This window comes from Oncorhynchus mykiss, chromosome 22, assembly GCF_013265735.2.
Source record: "Oncorhynchus mykiss isolate Arlee chromosome 22, USDA_OmykA_1.1, whole genome shotgun sequence".
Lineage (NCBI taxonomy): Eukaryota > Metazoa > Chordata > Actinopteri > Salmoniformes > Salmonidae > Oncorhynchus > Oncorhynchus mykiss.
The window spans coordinates 44604419-44624334 of record NC_048586.1 but is presented as its reverse complement, the minus strand read 5'-3'; the positions used below and the strand labels follow the sequence as shown (position 1 = coordinate 44624334).

At 46.5% G+C, this 19916-nt stretch overlaps 1 protein-coding gene across 3 annotated transcripts in view; it reads left to right on the top strand.

Annotated features, from left to right (window-relative positions):
• Positions 1-19916, top strand: part of LOC110501919 (alkyldihydroxyacetonephosphate synthase, peroxisomal) — a 33840-nt gene that overhangs the window by 7859 nt on the left and 6065 nt on the right. For 2 of the 3 annotated variants that reach the window (XM_036959399.1, XM_036959398.1), the window contains 12 exons: positions 3327-3407; positions 5311-5436; positions 5767-5875; positions 7704-7831; positions 8433-8484; positions 12283-12359; positions 12478-12590; positions 14140-14209; positions 14959-15020; positions 17701-17790; positions 19225-19324; positions 19500-19557. In XM_036959399.1, the coding sequence (XP_036815294.1) occupies positions 3327-3407; positions 5311-5436; positions 5767-5875; positions 7704-7831; positions 8433-8484; positions 12283-12359; positions 12478-12590; positions 14140-14209; positions 14959-15020; positions 17701-17790; positions 19225-19324; positions 19500-19557 (1066 nt within the window). The remainder of the gene's footprint in view (positions 1-3326; positions 3408-5310; positions 5437-5766; positions 5876-7703; positions 7832-8432; positions 8485-12282; positions 12360-12477; positions 12591-14139; positions 14210-14958; positions 15021-17700; positions 17791-19224; positions 19325-19499; positions 19558-19916) is intronic. The other variant, XM_036959400.1, reaches the window with a different exon arrangement.

Sequence of the window (19916 nt, the reverse complement as noted above, 5' to 3'; positions counted from 1 at the left end):
TCTGTAAACAATGCTTTTATACCATGCAAGGATCTGCTCCACAAAGCACTTTGTCTCAACACAACATTACTAATAACAGTACCCTTTTTTCCCCCCTCAGAACAGACTCAATTTGTCAGGGCATGGACTCTACAATGTGTCAAGTGTTCCACAGGGATGCTGGCCCATTTTTGACTCCAATGATTCCCATAGTTGTGTCAAGTTGGCTGGATGTCCTTTGGGTGGTGGATCATTCTTGAAACACACAGGGAAACTGTTGAGCGTGGAAAAACCCAGCAGCGTTGCAGTTCTTGACACAAACCTGCTGCGCCTGGCATTTACTACCATACTCTGTTCAAAGACACTTCCATGTTTGGTCTTGTCCATTCACCCTCTGAATGGAACACATACTCAATGGATGTCTCTATTGTCTGAAGGCTTAAAAATAATTATTTAACCTGTCTCCTCCCCTTCATCTACACTGATTGAAAAGGATTTAATAAGTAACGTCATTAAGGGATCATAGCTTTCAACCTGGTCAGTCTGTCATAGTAAGAGCAGGTGTTCATAAGGTTTTCTGTATTTAGAGTAAAACCTTGTGTCTGTATGTTAATGATGCATCTTAGTTTTACAGATCGTATAATGTCTTGCACAAGATCAGCTGGCTGTATACTCTCTGTATGGACAATAGAAAGCCAAGTGTTACAGGCCATTTCTTTTGCGACGTTAGAGCTTTTTATTGTTGCTGTGAATGTCTGACGCTCTCACAACAGGATAGATAGGGGTGGGTCAGCACGGAGGACGCTCTCACGACAGGATAGATAGGGGTGGGTCAGCACGGAGGACGCTCTCACGACAGGATAGATAGGGGTGGGTCAGCACGGAGGACGCTCTCACGACAGGATAGATAGGGGTGGGTCAGCACGGAGGACGCTCTCACGACAGGATAGATAGGGGTGGGTCAGCACGGAGGACGCTCTCACAACAGGATAGATAGGGGTGGGTCAGCACGGAGGACGCTCTCACAACAGGATAGATAGGGGTGGGTCAGCACGGAGGACGCTCTCACAACAGGATAGATAGGGGTGGGTCAGCACGGAGGACGCTCTCACAACAGGATAGATAGGGGTGGGTCAGCACGGAGGACGCTCTCACAACAGGATAGATAGGGGTGGGTCAGCACGGAGGACGCTCTCACAACAGGATAGATAGGGGTGGGTCAGCACGGAGGACGCTCTCACGACAGGATAGATAGGCGTGGGTCAGCACGGAGGACGCTCTCACAACAGGATAGATAGGGGTGGGTCAGCACGGAGGACGCTCTCACGACAGGATAGATAGGGGTGGGTCAGCATGGAGGACGCTCTCACGACAGGATAGATAGGGGTGGGTCAGCACGGAGGACGCTCTCACGACAGGATAGATAGGGGTGGGTCAGCACGGAGGACGCTCTCACGACAGGATAGATAGGGGTGGGTCAGCACGGAGGACGCTCTCACAACAGGATAGATAGGGGTGGGTCAGCACGGAGGACGCTCTCACAACAGGATAGATAGGGGTGGGTCAGCACGGAGGACGCTCTCACAACAGGATAGATAGGGGTCGGTCAGCACGGAGGACGCTCTCACAACAGGATAGATAGGGGTGGGTCAGCACGGAGGACGCTCTCACAACAGGATAGATGGGGGTCGGTCAGCACGGAGGACGCTCTCACAACAGGATAGATAGGGGTGGGTCAGCACGGAGGACGCTCTCACAACAGGATAGATAGGGGTGGGTCAGCACGGAGGACGCTCTCACAACAGGATAGATAGGGGTGGGTCAGCACGGAGGACGCTCTCACAACAGGATAGATAGGGGTGGGTCAGCACGGAGGACGCTCTCACAACAGGATAGATAGGGGTGGGTCAGCACGGAGGACGCTCTCACAACAGGATAGATAGGGGTGGGTCAGCACGGAGGACGCTCTCACAACAGGATAGATAGGGGTCGGTCAGCACGGAGGACGCTCTCACGACAGGATAGATAGGGGTGGGTCAGCACGGAGGACGCTCTCACGACAGGATAGATAGGGGTGGGTCAGCACGGAGGACGCTCTCACGACAGGAAAGACTGGGGTCGGTCAGCACGGAGGACGCTCTCACGACAGGATAGATGGGGGTCGGTCAGCACGGAGGACGCTCCTATATCCGCGTCAAAGCTTATTCAGACGTCCAGCTGTCTCACTCTCTTATCTTACTTTCGGAGAATCATAAATTTGCTAAACTTTTTCCTCAGAGAAAAATACTGTGAGGGAAGGAAACCCAATCGGAAACAGCATTTAGTATCAGTACTGTATCATAGAACTGTTGGACAGCTGTCTACCCAGGTGATATATTGGCGGTCTGGACATTGCTAGTCCAGCAGTCACTGAGGAGGTGATGTAAATACCAGTGCGCTGGGTCAAGGGTCACAGGGCATAGCGGGTCTGAGGGAGTCACATGAAAGACTGTGTATGACCGCAGGAGACACTTTATTACCTCTGGAGAATGAATGATGGCTCAAGCTGTTCCGGGGGTGACTGGAGAGGTTAACCTTTTGGAATCTGACTAACACTGTGTCCTCCCCACGGCCCAGTCTTCTAGTAACGACAGCCACATGTTCGTATCTCACAAGTGCTACTGAAATACCCCCCCCCCCAAACATGAGCTTGGTTGTTATTACCTTTCTCGTTGATAGATATTGTGGTCACCATAGCATCAGGCTTTTCCCACAGTCGTTTTAAAAGGCTGCATACTGTCCTTTTTTGGGGGGGTTCTAGAATTAAGACTGGAATGTATTTGCTGTAATTAATTTGGTGAAGGCAGTTTTAGAGAACAGCCTTGGATATGCTGTCAGCACTACTACTCCAATCATTAAAATCCTCTCCCTCTAACCTGTATGGGATGTATCCGACACAGCATGCTTTTCATCCGGGCTAAAACTCAAGGCATTGTGTTTGTCCTAGTGGTCTAAACCAGGGATCATCAACTAGATTCAGCCGCGGGAGCCGGAACATAATTACAAATCATTTGTAGACTGCAGATTGACTGCAAGACGCCCAAACAGATATAACGTTTGACTAAAACATAATCATTTAAATAAAACCTTGCTTACATTTGTATATGATCACCTGTCTCTCTATTATGCGTGGAATACTTGGGAACAGATTTATCAAATTAAAATCTGATCACTTGGTGTTTTTTATAGTATTTTATGTACAACAATAAAAAAATCCATAAAACCACCAGTTGGGGAACCGTGGTCTAAATGATGTAAGCAGTGAAATGTTTTGAGCTCATTAGTTTTGTCTTTGTTTTTATCTGCAGAACCGCATATTGTGGCTCGACGAGAATAATTTAGTCGCCCACGTTGAAGCTGGCATCATCGGTCAGGATCTGGAGAGATTAGTAAGTGCCTTGCCCTCATACATACTAAGCCATTTCATGCTGAATGATCTCCCATGCAAGGGCTCATTGTTGCTAAAATGGGTAAGTATTTTTTTTATTTTACCTTTTATTTAACCAGGCATTTTCAATGACGGTTTAACTGCCTTGTTCAGGGGCAGAACGACAGATTTGTACCTTGTCAGCTCGGGGATTTGAATTTGTCCAACGCTCTAACCACTAGGCTACCCTGCCGCCCCAAGTATAAGCTGTCTTCTACAGGATCTTTCACCTGTAGCCTGCCATGCCTCTCCACCCTGGCTTAATGGTTTCCAGGGAGTGCAGAGATCCTATGCTAGGCAGGTCTGAATAGGAGAAGAGGTAACTACGTTAGAGCTTGAGGCTCAGGCGATGAGCAGATGGCACCATCAAGCTAATTTTGAAAAAATTGAGAAGGAGGCTGTGTTTGACGTGAAGGAATGCGTGCTCTGTGACTCAAACTGGCTCCACCTTTGCATATAGAGGGGCCATTTTGACGGAGCAGATGGCTCTGCATTAAAAGCTGCCTGTCGGGGAGAGCAGTGCCATGAATGCACGGCCTGACTCCTCACGTCACCTGGTAGACGGGAGCCATTAGAGTAAGCCATGCCTGCATGCTGCTGGGGCCCGGCGCCGAGACCAGGGGCCCAGGACAGAGACCAGGGGCCCAGGACAGAGACCAGGGGCCCGGGACAGAGACCAGGGGCCCGGGACAGAGACCAGGGCCCCGGGACAGAGACCAGGGGCCCCGGGACAGAGACCAGGGGCCCCGGGACAGAGACCAGGGGCCCCGGGACAGAGACCAGGGGCCCCGGGACAGAGACCAGGGGCCCCGGGACAGAGACCAGGGGCCCCGGGACAGAGACCAGGGGCCCCGGGACAGAGACCAGGGGCCCCGGGACAGAGACCAGGGGCCCCGGGACAGAGACCAGGGGCCACATCTGAAACGACATCTTTTTACTCCTCCCTTTCATTTTTTCTTCTCCTCCAGTTATATTTTGTGGTTCATTTTAGGTTCATTTTAGGCTGTATATATATGGTGTCATAAAGCCCATCATTTGAACATAAAAGCCCCTTAACAAGCCCGTCATTTGAACATAAAAGCCCCTTAACAAGCCCGTCATTTGAACATGAAAGCCCCTTAACAAGCCCGTCATTTGAACATAAAAGCCCCTTAACAAGCCCGTCATTTGAACATACTGTAAAAGCCCCTTAACAAGCCCGTCATTTGAACATAAAAGCCCCTTAACAAGCCCGTCATTTGAACATAAAAGCCCCTTAACAAGCCCGTCATTTGAACATAAAAGCCCCTTAACAAGCCCGTCATTTGAACATACTGTAAAAGCCCTTAACAAGCCCATAATTTGAACATAAAAGCCCCTTAACAAGCCCATCATTTGAACATAAAAGCCCCTTAACAAGCCCATCATTTGAACATAAAAGCCCCTTAACAAGCCCATCATTTGAACATAAAAGCCCCTTAACAAGCCCATCATTTGAACATAAAAGCCCCTTAACAAGCCCATCATTTGAACATAAAAGCCCCTTAACAAGCCCATCATTGAATCCAGTGGTGGAAGAGGAATTTGATTGTGATTTGGTTTCATATTTAAAATTGTTGTGGTTTTAGTGGTTTACACCAGGAGTTGGGTGCACGTTTTGGTTTTTGCCTTAGCACAACATGGCTGACTCAAATAATCACAGCATGATGAGGATGAGTTGGTTATTTGAATCAGCTGTGTAGTGCTAGGGCAGAAACACAAAACATGCACCCGTGGGGGTGCCAGGACTTAGTTTGGGGGGAAACCCTGATTTTACACGACGTAGGTCTAAACTCTGCTCCTATGAATACTGATGAGTGTTTCTTTGTCACTCTCCCTCTCCCCAGCTCAACGAGAGTGGCTACTGTTCGGGGCATGAGCCAGACTCCATGGAGTTCAGTTCGCTGGGCGGCTGGGTGGCTACTAGAGCATCGGGCATGAAGAAGAACGTATATGGTAACATTGAGGACCTGGTACGTTCCCTCTCTGTGACTAACTCGGATCTTACTGGGCAATTTGTAAATGGACAAAATGTTGTAACTGGAAGTTGCAGGTGCGCCCATCAAAACAGACTTGCGTCATGCTAATGTATGGGAACCATTCTATTTGGATTTGCTGTGCCGAAGGAGCCTGCTTGTTTTGTTTACGCTCTGCCAATGATTGACAGAATTTAGCCTTGAATATGAACTCGGCAACCGAAATGGCGCTTGTTTTAACCTGGCTATTTCGTCACTCCTCTCTGCTGTGGGTTTTAAAGTCAAGCTAAGTGACTTGAGCTGCCATCTTGTTTGTCGTATGTCCAGGTGATCCACATAAAGGCGGTGACCCCTCGAGGGGTGATCGAGAAGAGCTGCCAGGGGCCACGCACGTCCACTGGGCCAGACATCCACCACTTCATCCTGGGCTCAGAAGGTAAGACTCACCACAACACTCCTCCCAGGGATCATGACTTCAACAAGATTGTAAGTTGACCCTGTCTGTGCAGTGTGTGTGTGTATAATGTAATAACCTGACTGGCTAACTTCATCCAGGGTGGGAGAAGAGATGCAGTTATGGGGGGAGGGGTATTGGTTTCATGTCTGTCCTTGTCCCCCACCCCTTCTGTCCCACCCTGTCCTAGTGAGAGCCCAGTGACAATACTGCCATATGCCAGGTTGAGGAAGTGCAGGGACTCCTGGGCACTGCAGTGCTCAACAGCTGTGGATACATGCGCCTAACAAAGCACTGCAAGCTGTTTACTGACTATACACTGGGAGCCGGGCAGAGCTCTCCATCTGGACTCATTACAATGTTTACTTAAAGCACATCTGCTAATGAAAGCCTAACTAATAATGTATTTAATTTAGACCAATCATCTTCTTCTTTTTTTTTTTTTAAATGACCTTCAAATCAGTGACAAAAATAGTTTGAAGTAAATATCTCTGTCTCTGTCTGTCTCTGTCTGTCTGTCTGTCTCTGTCTGTCTCTGTCTGTCTCTGTCTGTCTCTATGTCTATGTCTCTATGTCTCTCTCTCAGTTCTACCTCCACCACAGTGTGGGTGTGACAGGCTCCCTGAGAGGAGGCCCAGGCTATGTGATCATGATTGAGTCACATCATTACTGTGTGAATTCAGAGTGAAAATAGTCCAAGACAACATATGGCTCCACTTGACCTGACGATATGTAATTATTGTGGATATTTTCTCTAAGTCTCAACGTTCATAAACACTCATTTAAGTCTTTAGGAAAACATCTGTGTTTTACATTTTTTATGGAAATAATTTAGTTAAGTAGTGCACTACGTAGTAGGGAATAGGGTGCCATTTTGGACACGGAGAGCTTCCTGTTGGTAGGGAGGATTCCACCTGTCACTAAACCAAGGTGGAACATAACCCATAAAGTGGCAGACACAGTGGATACTCTGTGGGGTCAGGGGTCATGCTGGGTGCCCTGGGTGAGGTGATGAGGACTTGGTGTCCCGGGACTTCCCTTGATATGCACCTGTTTTTTTTTTTTTTCCGAACCCCCAGTCGATGAATCTCACTGGACTCCTGTGAGCAGCATGAAACCAGATAACAGGAGAAAATTAACATATACTGTGGTTAAACACAACGGGTCACTGCCAGTGAGGTAGTGGTTAAAAACAACGGGTCACTGCCAGTGAGGTAGTGGTTAAAAACAACGGGTCACTGCCAGTGAGGTAGTGGTTAAAAACAACGGGTCACTGCCAGTGAGGTAGTGGTTAAAAACAACGGGTCACTGCCAGTGAGGTAGTGGTTAAAAACAACGGGTCACTGCCAGTGAGGTAGTGGTTAAAAACAACGGGTCACTTCCAGTGAGGTAGTGGTTAAAAACAACGGGTCACCCACTTCCAGTGAGGTAGTGGTTAAAAACAACGGGTCACCCACTTCCAGTGAGGTAGTGGTTAAAAACAACGGGTCACTGCCAGTGAGGTAGTGGTTAAAACGACGAGTGGGTAAGCGCTGATCGCCTTTCTCAGTGAGCTAAGTAATGCTCTCTATACTTTCAATGCATTTTTCCGCAAAATGTGTGTAAATGTCACGCAAAATAAAAAACGGCGGTTTAGATGCTCTTCTCTACACCACTGGTCATCACCAGCCCAAAGGCTGCTAGGAATGTTAAAGCGTCATTTTAAGTAACACAATAAAACACAACCAATGTCAGGCTATCGTTTTAAAAACCATTCTTCTATGAGAACCTTTGTTTCTGTGACATGTGCGCCCCTGTGTTTTCCCCCTAGGAACCCTTGGTGTGGTTACCGAGGTAACGATGAAGATCCGACCAATCCCAGAGTACCAGAAGTATGGCTCGGTGGTCTTCCCTAACTTTGAGGCAGGCGTGGCCTGCTTGCGAGAGGTTGCCAAGCAGGTCAATTACATTTCCATCTTGTGTTTGTACGGTCTGGTCTTTCCTATTGAAGACCTCCTGTATACTGACAACATTTAGTTCACATCTATCCAATCACATGAAAAAGTGACTTGTAGTTGTGATCTTTAATCTTTTGGTTATATGACAGTATGTAAAGTAGCTAAACTATGCAGATCAATGATATATTGTAGTGTACAAACAAAGTGGTTGGGTTGTGATTGGCAGAGCCCTAATTCTGGGAAGGGATGATAATGACGCGTGTCCCGCTCTGATTGGGTAGTGCTGATGCCGCCGTTATCGATGACTGCATGCGTATGGTTTATGTAGCTCCAATCCTGGGTTAATCCTGAGGTTTAGCTTAACACACAATGAAGGAATCCACCATTTTGAGCACTGGCTTGTCATGGACGTATCCACACACTACCAGGAATATCTACTCGTGCCTCGAGGTTGTGTAGCAACTGTTATTTCAAAGGTTTTTCCTCTCAATTAAGAAAGGTCATGCAGATCAAAACTTCACGACAACGGTGTGTGGGATGGGGAAATGTTTACAAAGTTTAACACATGCTCCTGAATGAGTTGTTGTTTTTCTCTCTCCCAGAGGTGTGCACCGGCCTCCATCCGGCTCATGGATAACAAACAGTTTCATTTCGGTAAGTCAACATCGTTCTGAACCATTTGATCTCTGTAAAGGAATCGTTTGATACAGTGCCTTCAGAAAGTATTCACACCCCTTGACTTATTCCACATTTAGTTGTGTTACAGCCTGAATTCAAAAGTGATTAAATTGCTGCTGTTTTTTCTCACCCATCTACACACTATACCCCGTAATGACTAATTTTAAACATGTTTTAAAAATGTTTGCAAATGAAATGCAGAAATATCTCATTTACATATGTATTCACACCCCTGAGTCAATACATGTTAGAATCACCTTTGGCAATGATTACAGCTGTGAGCCTTTCTGGGTAAGTCTCTAAGAGCTTTGCACACATTGATTGGACAATATTTGTACATTTATATATATGTGTTTTTTAATTGTTCAACCTCTTGTAAAATTGGTTGTTGGTTATTGCTAGACAGCCATTTTCCAGTCTTGCCATAGATATTCCAGTGGATTTAAGTCAACTGTAACTAGGCCACCCAGGAACATTCAATGTCCTCTTGTTAAGCAACTCCAGTGTAGATTTGGCCTTGTGATTTAGGTTATTGTCCTGCTGAAAGGTGAATTTGTCTCCCAGTGTCTGTTGGAAAGCAGACTGAACCAGGTTTTCCTCTAGGATTTTGCCTGTGCTTAGCTCTATTCCATTTTATTTTTATCCTGAAAAACTCCCTAGTCGTTGCTGATGACAAGCATACCCATAAACTGCAGCCAACACCATTCTTGGAAATATTAAGTGATTCAGTGACGTTGGATTTGCCCCAAACATAACGCTTTGTATTCAGGACATAAAGTTAATTTCTTTGCCACATATTTTGAAGTTTTGTTGTCCTTAGAGTTTAATGACTGTGATAGGAGAAAACTAACTGTTTAAGTCACCAATGGCCTCATGGTGAAATCGCTGAGTGGTTTCCTTCTTCTCCGGCAACTTAATTAGGAAGGACAACTGTATCTTTGTAGTGACTGGGTGTATTGATACATCAGTCAAAGTGTATTTAATAACTTCACCATGCTCAAAGGGAAATTCAATGTTTACTTTTTAAAAATACATTTGAACCATCTACCAATAGGTGCCCTTCTTTGCAAGGCCTTGGACAACCTCCCTGGTCTTTGTGGTTGAATCTGTGTTAGAAAGTCACTGTTCGACTGAGGGACCTTTCAGATAATTGTATGTGTGAGGTACAGAGATGGGAGAGTTATTCAAAAATAACTTATTGCACGCAGTGAGTTTAAGCAACTTAAGTGACTTGTTAAGCACATTGTTACTCCTGAATTTATTTAGACTTTCGAGGCTCCTGAGTGGCGCTGTGGTTTTAAGGCACTGTATCTCAGTGCTGGAGGCGTCGCAACCGGCCGCGAGTCCCTTTGGCCCAGCGTCGTCCGGGTTAGGGGAGGGTTTGACTGTGGTATGCCGTCGTTGTAAATAAGAATTTGTTCTTAACTGACTTCTCTTTTTAAATAAATAAATAATATATAAAAAGACTTCCCATAACCAAGGGGTTGAATACTTATTGACTTAAGATATTTCAGCTTTTCATTTTTTGTTAATTTGTAAACTTTTTGGGAAAACTTCATTCCACTTTGACATTATGGGGTATTGTGTGTAGGCCAGTGATGACAAATCTCCATTTTAAATTCAGGCTGTAACACAACAAAATGTGGAAAAAAGTCCAGGGGTGTGAATACACAGGGCCTTCAGAAAGTATCTTTGTATCACATGGGAGCTCAAAGTGAAGCCAGTCTCAGGCTCTCCCCACTAACCTGTGATTGGGGCTGATCTTATTTTCATTTCTGATTCCTTTACTCTGCCGTTCTTTTTTTTAAATTGGCCTGCTTTTGTGTGCGTCTCTTTACCCAACTGGAATCCATGTCAGAAAAGACCACTGCATTGGCAGCGTTTCTTCACAATGCTTTTTTCTTTCCCGCCCTCTGCCTGCGTTACTCCGCCCTCTGCCTGCGTTACTCCGCCCTCTGCCTGCGTTACTCCGCCCTCTGCCTGCGTTACTCCGCCCTCTGCCTGCGTTACTCCGCCCTCTGCCTGCGTTACTCCGCCCTCTGCCTGCGTTACTCCGCCCTCTGCCTGCGTTACTCCGCCCTCTGCCTGCGTTACTCCGCCCTCTGCCTGCGTTACTCCGCCCTCTGCCTGCGTTACTCCGCCCTCTGCCTGCGTTACTCCGCCCTCTGCCTGCGTTACTCCGCCCTCTGCCTGCGTTACTCCGCCCTCTGCCTGCGTTACTCCGCCCTCTGCCTGCGTTACGCCGCCCTCTGCTGCGTTACTCCGCCCTCTGCCTGCGTTACTCCGCCCTCTGCCTGCGTTACTCCGCCCTCTGCTGCGTTACTCCGCCCTCTGCTGCATTGCATTGAGTTCAATTGATTGTTATTTCACCATTGGAGTAGCTAGCTGCACGCACGACTTGTGGATTGAAGCGGAAACAATTTAAGCAGTTGTTATATTGAAGTTTTACAAAATTGTTTCTTGAGGTCTGGTGGAAGGAATCATGCGTTGGTGCCAGACATCTTTTTAAAGTTCTTCAGTCCCCTGGGATCTCATTATGCTCCCCATATTCCCACTTCTTAGCTTTAAGCAGGCAAGAGGAAGCTATTCAGGTTTCTCACTAATATCTTAACCTCAGTCAGGGCTATATGATAGGACACCTTCTTGGGCTTATCAGTGCCTTGTCTTCACTTTTTTTGAATCACCCTGTCTGCTGAGTGAAGGGGTCTGCTGTATTTCAGAATGGGACAAGTAGTATAAAATACAGGGCCATGTATCTCAATACGCTAGTCAGATGAGAATTGCAATTAAATGTGCATTAAAGAGAGTGGGGAAAAATTGACCCCCCTATATGTATAATCACCCTCTCTTTCTGGTCACTGAGTATTTCATTAAAGAGTGATGGCTGCAGGACACCTAAAGATCCACAATCAGATTTAGAATGGAATCAATGAGGAAACGAAGTGATTAAGAGACTGAAACAGAGGGGAAGGAATGAAGTGTTGAGACTCAGGACTCTACCCTGCTGTGAAGTGTTGGGACTCAGGACTCTACCCTGCTGTGAAGTGTTGGGACTCAGGACTCTACCCTGCTGTGAAGTGTTGAGACTCAGGACTCTACCCTGCTGTGAAGTGTTGAGACTCAGGACTCTACCCTGCTGTGAAGTGTTGGGACTCAGGACTCTACCCTGCTGTGAAGTGTTGGGACTCAGGACTCTACCCTGCTGTGAAGTGTTGAGACTCAGGACTCTACCCTGCTGTGAAGTGTTGGGACTCAGGACTCTACCCTGCTGTGAAGTGTTGGGACTCAGGACTCTACCCTGCTGTGAAGTGTTGGGACTCAGGACTCTACCCTGCTGTGAAGTGTTGAGACTCAGGACTCTACCCTGCTGTGATTGATAACCATCCCATCAGCTCCAGACCCTCCTTTTTGCTTGTCCGTTTTCCTGTGTCTGATCAGAAACAAACCAAGACGTACGGTGGCTGAGGACGACTGATGTAGCCATGTCAAGTCCCCCCCCAATGGAAAGCTGCTGATCTATTGTCCCTGTTGCAGCCAGCCTACTGGTTACTTGTCAAGTTATTCACGTTACCATTCATTTTCCTCCGTTTTTTATTTATTTATCCCAAACCCAAATAAATATGACTGCTGCCCTGTTGGGAGTCCTGGAGGAGATGGGTGGGCTAAGATGAGACCAGTGGTTTCTTTCAACTGTATTGTCCAAAAGACAGAGGTCCACTTGGCTTTGAGTTGAGGGACTTGACCCTCTCTCTCTCTCTTTTTCTATTTCCACAGGTCATGCCCTGAAACCTCAAGTGTCGTCCATTTTCACACATTTTGTTGAAGGGTTAAAGAAGTTCTACATCACCAAGGTAACGTGTTCTTAATGCTTTGGCATGAATCATAACTCCTCCTTTTTCTCTGTCATTTCTATTTTAAATTTTTTTTTGGAAAGTGTTAAAGAAATTGTTATTTCCCTGTTTACCCCAGTTGAAAGGTTTCGACCCCCACCAGTTGGTGGTTGCCACCCTTCTCTTTGAAGGGGACCGCGAGAGGGTCTTGCAGCATGAAAAACAAGTTTATGACATCGCAGCAACATTTGGGTAAGTTGGTGGAAATAGGTGATCTATCAGCTGGAGAGGGATTCTCCATTCAATATGTCTTCTACTTAAGGTTCAACAGCAACAACTTTCCCGACATGTTCAATGCTCTTGCACACGTGGAATTTCAGGAAACTCTTTGCCCTTGGTAACAACCCTGTAGACAACTGAAAGGCAAAACGAATCAATATGTGTGTGTGTGTGTGTGTGTGTGTGTGTGTGTGTGTGTGTGTGGTCGGTCCCAAAGGAGTCCGTGAGTAGGGACTTGGTAGTGAAGCTGTGCTGCGAAGCCCCTGTCTGAGGTGCCTGAGGGCTTCTGCGCTGGGCTGGGCCCCAACCCGCCAGGAGCCACACAGTTCCACACCATTACAGAAGAATCAGATCATACTGTAGCAACTCACTCCCTCCTTCCCTGGACACACCATCCTAGTTTCAAGTTTTATTAGTCGTATGTACAGGTTACACGTGGTGTACACCGTCCAACGGGATACAGGTGGGGTACACCGTCCAACGGAATACACGTGGGGTACACCGTCCAACGGGATACAGGTGGGGTACACCGTCCAACGGGATACAGGTGGGGTACACCGTCCAACGGAATACACGTGGTGTACACCGTCCAACGGAATACACGTGGTGTACACCGTCCAACGGAATACACGTGGGGTACACCGTCCAACGGGATACACGCGGGGTACACCGTCCAACGGGATACACGCGGGGTACACCGTCCAACGGGATACACGCGGGGTACACCGTCCAACGGGATACACGCGGGGTACACCGTCCAATGAAATACTTCCTTCAGGTTCCTCCTCGACAATGCAACAATAATAAATAATCAAATATAAGAACATAAAGTAAATGTCTCAGTAGAATAAACATGATTAGCATCACTATAATACAGGAAGGCACAATTTACAGTCCAATATTTCCACGTATCAGGGAAAGGGGGATTGTGCAGAGGTAGTATTTAGAGGGGACCTAGTCATCATAAACAAACCTTTCATTAAAACGCCACCTAATGACAAATTCCGTTCTATTGTTGGTGAGGCTATGGATTTTGTAAGTTCCTGGCCCAGTGCACAGCTTCCAGTCCGTTCCTCAGGTCACAGGCTTAGTGCCCTTCAGGCAATATCCCTAAACAATTCATGAGTTTAATCATTGATAAGGCCTCAACTACCAGGCGGTGCATTTTATTTATTTTCTCCATTATTTCAAGTCAACCATCGCCTGTCCAGCGCCTGTGATAGATGGGCTGGGTCTTGAAAGGGATATTTATGTTTGTTTTTAAGAAACAAGGGGGAAAAGAACAGCTAAATCAATACAGTGATTTCCTAATGAGCACTTCCTGATTTTAGTATTAGATTAACATTTGATTACCTGTGGCTGGTGATGGATGTGTGGGTGACTTGTAGGCGTGTACGGAGATCCAATCATTGACCTGTGCATTGGGGAAGTGACAGACACCACCGGCATCTGTGGTCCGAGGGAGTTGACCGGGCCAGAGAGGAATCTGTTTTTAAATATGAACCCTGTTATCTATTTCCAGGGGCCTGGCAGCTGGAGAGGACAATGGGCAGAGAGGCTACATACTGACCTTTGTCATCGCTTACCTCCGGGTGGGTCATATCTCCCCCTCTGTTCTTTCCCCTCGTCTCAAATCAAATTGTATTGGACACACACATGGTTAGCAGATGTTATTGCGAGTGTAGTGACATGCTTATGTAAATCAATCTCCCCTCTCCTTCTTCTCCCCCTCTGTTCCCACGTGTTCTCCCCTCCTTCTCCCCCTCTGTTCCCACGTGTTCTCCCCTCTTCTCCTTCTCCCCCTCTGTTCCCACGTGTTCTCCCCTCTTCTCCTTCTCCCCCTCTGTTCCCACGTGTTCTCCCCTCTTCTCCCAGTGTCCAGAGATAGAAGGAACACATACACTATCACATCTGGCCGTGATTGGGAGTCCCATAGGGCGACGCACAATTGTCCCAGCGTCGTCCGGGTTAGGGTTTAGCCGGGTTAGGCCATCATTGTAAATAAGAATTTGTTCTTAATTGACTTGCCTAGTTAAAATAAAAGGTTAAATAAACAAAAGGCTACAGAATGTGACCTCTGAGATATCTGACCTCTCCGTTTTAGTCAGGGATGTCATGTTGTCGTCCTCGCTATCATGGCACGAGTAATTGCCTCAGTGAAAATCGCAGTTTAAAAAAAAACATTTTTAAAATCACTAATTTTGAATTTAGAATCACTATTTAGTTACTTTTATTTTTTTCACATATTGTCCCCTTTAAAAAAATTAAAAATAATAATAATAATAATCCAAATAGTGCAGAAATACTTGTTTGTTTATTTGTTGTTGTCTTTTATCAACAGGACTTGGGGATGGACTACTGTGTGGTTGCAGAATCCTTTGAGACATCGGTGCCTTGGGACAGGTAAAGTTGAACCTTTTTTTGTAAATGAACAAGTATCTCTGATGGTGTGACACTTCTACATCACTCTCTTCTCTCACAGTCATTTTGAAGAGCTCAGCTCTCTCTCTCTCTCACTCACACACACACACACACACACACACACACACACACACCTGCTTTCTCCCTCCATTAACTGGTTGTGTGTGTGGGAAGGAAGACTGCCTGACACTGCTGGAGGAGAGAGGGATGGAGTGACACAGCCAGTAGGAACAGGAATCTCCAACATTATTGGGTCAGCCTATTAATTTGGTGTAAAACCCTTCCCGTTAGAAAACCACAGCTCGTCCCACACATGAGGACGCCCCCACCCCCCCCCTCTCTTCCACACTCAGACACCAACACAGGCATGCTCAGTGTTCCACTGTGTAGACTGCCTGAGGGGGGAGCCAGGGATCAGGCGTGCAGACCAGCATTACCCCTCCTCCTCCATCCCTCCACACTCTGCTGCACATGCCTAGAGGAGAGTGAGCCAGTCTCTCACAGCTACCTAGCACTGCTGCAGTCTCCATAATGCAGTCTACCTAGCACTGCTGCAGTCTCCATAATGCAGTCTACCTAGCACTGCTGCAGTCTCCATAATGCAGTCTACCTAGCACTGCTGCAGTCTCCATAATGCAGTCTACCTAGCACTGCTGCAGTCTCCATAATGCAGTCTACCTAGCACTGCTGCAGTCTCCATAATGCAGTCTACCTAGCACTGCTGCAGTCTCCATAATGCAGTCTACCTAGCACTGCTGCAGTCTCCATAATGCAGTCTACCTAGCACTGCTGCAGTCTCCATAATGCAGTCTACCTAGCACTGCTGCAGTCTCCATAATGCAGTCTACCTAGCACTGCTGCAGTCTCCATAATGCAGTCTACCTAGCACTGCTGCAGTCTCCATAATGCAGTCTACCTAGCACTGCTGCAGTCTCCATAATGCAGTCTACCTAGCACTGCTGCAGTCTCCATAATGCAGTCTACCTAGCACTGCTGCAGTCTCCATAATGCAGTCTACCTAGCACTGCTGCAGTCTCCATAATGCAGTCTACCTAGCACTGCTGCAGTCTCCATAATGCAGTCTACCTAGCACTGCTGCAGTCTCCATAATGCAGTCTACCTAGCACTGCTGCAGTCTCCATAATGCAGTCTACCTAGCACTGCTGCAGTCTCCATAATGCAGTCTACCTAGCACTGCTGCAGTCTCCATAATGCAGTCTACCTAGCACTGCTGCAGTCTCCATAATGCAGTCTACCTAGCACTGCTGCAGTCTCCATAATGCAGTCTACCTAGCACTGCTGCAGTCTCCATAATGCAGTCTACCTAGCACTGCTGCAGTCTCCATAATGCAGTCTACCTAGCACTGCTGCAGTCTCCATAATGCAGTCTACCTAGCACTGCTGCAGTCTCCATAATGCAGTCTACCTAGCACTGCTGCAGTCTCCATAATGCAGTCTACCTAGCACTGCTGCAGTCTCCATAATGCAGTCTACCTAGCACTGCTGCAGTCTCCATAATGCAGTCTACCTAGCACTGCTGCAGTCTCCATAATGCAGTCTACCTAGCACTGCTGCAGTCTCCATAATGCAGTCTACCTAGCACTGCTGCAGTCTCCATAATGCAGTCTACCTAGCACTGCTGCAGTCTCCATAATGCAGTCTACCTAGCACTGCTGCAGTCTCCATAATGCAGTCTACCTAGCACTGCTGCAGTCTCCATAATGCAGTCTACCTAGCACTGCTGCAGTCTCCATAATGCAGTCTACCTAGCACTGCTGCAGTCTCCACTTGTCTGTCAATGTACTCCACTGTTCATGGCCAGAGGTCACCTTTTCTCAAACTCAGACAGCTCAGCGTCTCCTGTTATACTGTGTTAAATCATGGTGTTGCGCAGCCTATTCCCTATTTAGTGCCCTACGTTTGACTAGGGCCTATAGGACTCTGTAGGGAATAGGGTGTCATGTGTGAAGCAGACATGGCTTTCATCACGTCTTCATGATATGTTTCCTGTGTTGTCTTCAGGGTATTATCTTCATGATATGTTTCCTGTGTTGTCTTCAGGGTATTATCTTCATGATATGTTTCCTGTGTTGTCTTGTCTTCAGGGTATTATCTTCATGATATGTTTCCTGTGTTGTCTTGTCTTCAGGGTATTATCTTCATGATATGTTTCCTGTGTTGTCTTCAGGGTATTATCTTCATGATATGTTTCCTGTGTTGTCTTCAGGGTATTATCTTCATGATATGTTTCCTGTGTTGTCTTGTCTTCAGGGTATTATCTTCATGATATGTTTCCTGTGTTGTCTTGTCTTCAGGGTATTATCTTCATGATATGTTTCCTGTGTTGTCTTGTCTTCAGGGTATTATCTTCATGATATGTTTCCTTTGTTGTCTTGTCTTCAGGGTATTATCTTCATGATATGTTTCCTGTGTTGTCTTGTCTTCAGGGTATTATCTTCATGATATGTTTCCTGTGTTGTCTTCAGGGTATTATCTTCATGATATGTTTCCTGTGTTGTCTTGTCTTCAGGGTATTATCTTCATGATATGTTTCCTTTGTTGTCTTGTCTTCAGGGTATTATCTTCATGATATGTTTCCTGTGTTGTCTTGTCTTCAGGGTATTATCTTCATGATATGTTTCCTTTGTTGTCTTGTCTTCAGGGTATTGGACCTTTGCCAGAATGTCAAGGAGAGAATTATCAGAGAGTGTAAAGAAAGAGGAGTCCAGTTTCAACCGTTGACCTCATGCAGGTACGTTTAGCACCTGTCTCTGTTCCTTGCTAAAACACACTTGCTGGCATTGTGGAGGTCATCTTAAACAACCTCTGCATAACCTCTACGTAATGTCTGTCTCCAGCTAGATGATTCAACGACTGTGGGTCGTGCGAAGGACTGTAGGTCGTGTGGAGGACTGTAGGCCGTGTGGAGGACTGTAGGCCGTGTGGGGGACTGTAGGTCGTGCGGGGGACTGTAGGTCGTGCGGGGGACTGTAGGTCGTGCGGGGGACTGTAGGTCGTGCGGGGGACTGTAGGTCGTGCGGGGGACTGTAGGTCGTGCGGGGGACTGTAGGTAGTTTGAAAAAAAATCTGCATTGGACCATTGTGGTTGATCCCATGACTGTCATCTAAGATGTGTTCTCTGCTATGAGCCTGTAGTGTGTGACCAGACAGGAGAGGAATCCTGGGATCTTCCTGTGTGACCTGGCAACACACAACATTTCCTGCTTCTTGCTCACTGGGGACAAATTAGGGCCCAACCTGATTATGCTTCAGCCATTCATTTCCCGTCTGCAGTCTTGTCAACAAGATAGATTTATCCGTTTAACCTCTAGAAGCCGGCGTACCCGCTGAGTGATAGGCCAGGTCACTGGAACAACGGCTCTCCCTACAACAAAAGGGACACAGAAAAGAAACAGGGAAATCACTTGTACACTGTTTCCATCCCTGAGGCACAGCGTTGCATTATAAGGGTCTAGTTTCATGTTCAATGCAGACATTTTGACCCTGGTTAGAGAGAGCTATAGTAAATAATACACATGACTACTGAGAAGGATGATATCCATCGATTTGTTAATGAAAAGGAAATCAAACATGAATTTTGTCACATTAGTCCTGCACTTCTTGGAAAAAGAAACAAATAGCCCCTTAATTTGTTTTCATCTTTTGGAACGGTGCAAAAAATTGTCACAGTAATTTATTATAGCTTCCTGTTGCATATTCATGTGAAAGGAACCATCTTCAAGTCAATCATGGACAGCCAGTGTTGAAGCATGTTGTGTTCTGAACCATTGTAAATGGAGCTCAGAGGATCCAATCGGAGTGTACTGATGGCCGTTTCAATGTCCTGATAATGGGGCGTTATTCAAGGTGGCAGATCCAATGCACCTCTCCTCCGCTTCTCAGAAACCATGAGGGAGAATTTAGGTTCAGAGGGAAAGCCCCGCCTCTCAGCTCAGTCTGCCTGCCCTCTGATTCAAATGATTTTTAAAAAAAAATTGCATTAATTGTTACAAAATAGATTTTGGTTCAACAATTTCAACATTTCCCTCTTTTTTTTAAACTCGTGGAGATAAATTACAGAGGGATGAGTGATGGAAAAGCATAAAAAACAAATCACAAGGTGAACAAGCCTATATTTTCTGTTGCGTATATCATGACGTTAAAACCCTTTTCTCCTGTCTTGCAGAGTGACTCAGACCTATGACTCTGGCGCATGTATATACTTCTACTTTGCCTTCAACTACAGAGGACTGGCGGATCCAGTCCATACATACGAACAAGTGGAGGTAAATCTACGGAGCACTCCACGTCTGTAGTGCCTAACCGCTCAGAGACATGCATTATATCTAACCTGAAACGTTACCCCCTCAGGAGGGAACATACACAACCATGGTTTTAAGGTGATCGTCATAGTTACATAATGTGTTAATTGATGTATTTATTGATATTGTCCTTTCCCAGCATGCTGCCAGAGAGGAGATCCTAGCCAATGGAGGAAGCCTCTCGCACCACCATGGAGGTAGTCAAGTGAACATCCCTGTCTAACCACGCCCCTATGTCTAACCACGCCCATATGTCTAGCCACGCCCCCATGTCTAGCCACGCCCCTACATCTAGCCATTTCATCTTTTTCCAAATATCTTCATATCAAAACCTACAAATTCATAAAATTGACTTGCCTATTCACTTACGTAGATGGATGGCACAGCAGTGGTTTAAAGATCCCCTTAGATGGCACAGCAGTGGTTTAAAGATCCCCTTAGATGGCACAGCAGTGGTGTAAAGATCCCCTTAGATGGCACAGCAGTGGTTTAAAGATCCCCTTAGATGGCACAGCAGTGGTTTAAAGATCCCCTTAGATGGCACAGCAGTGGTTTA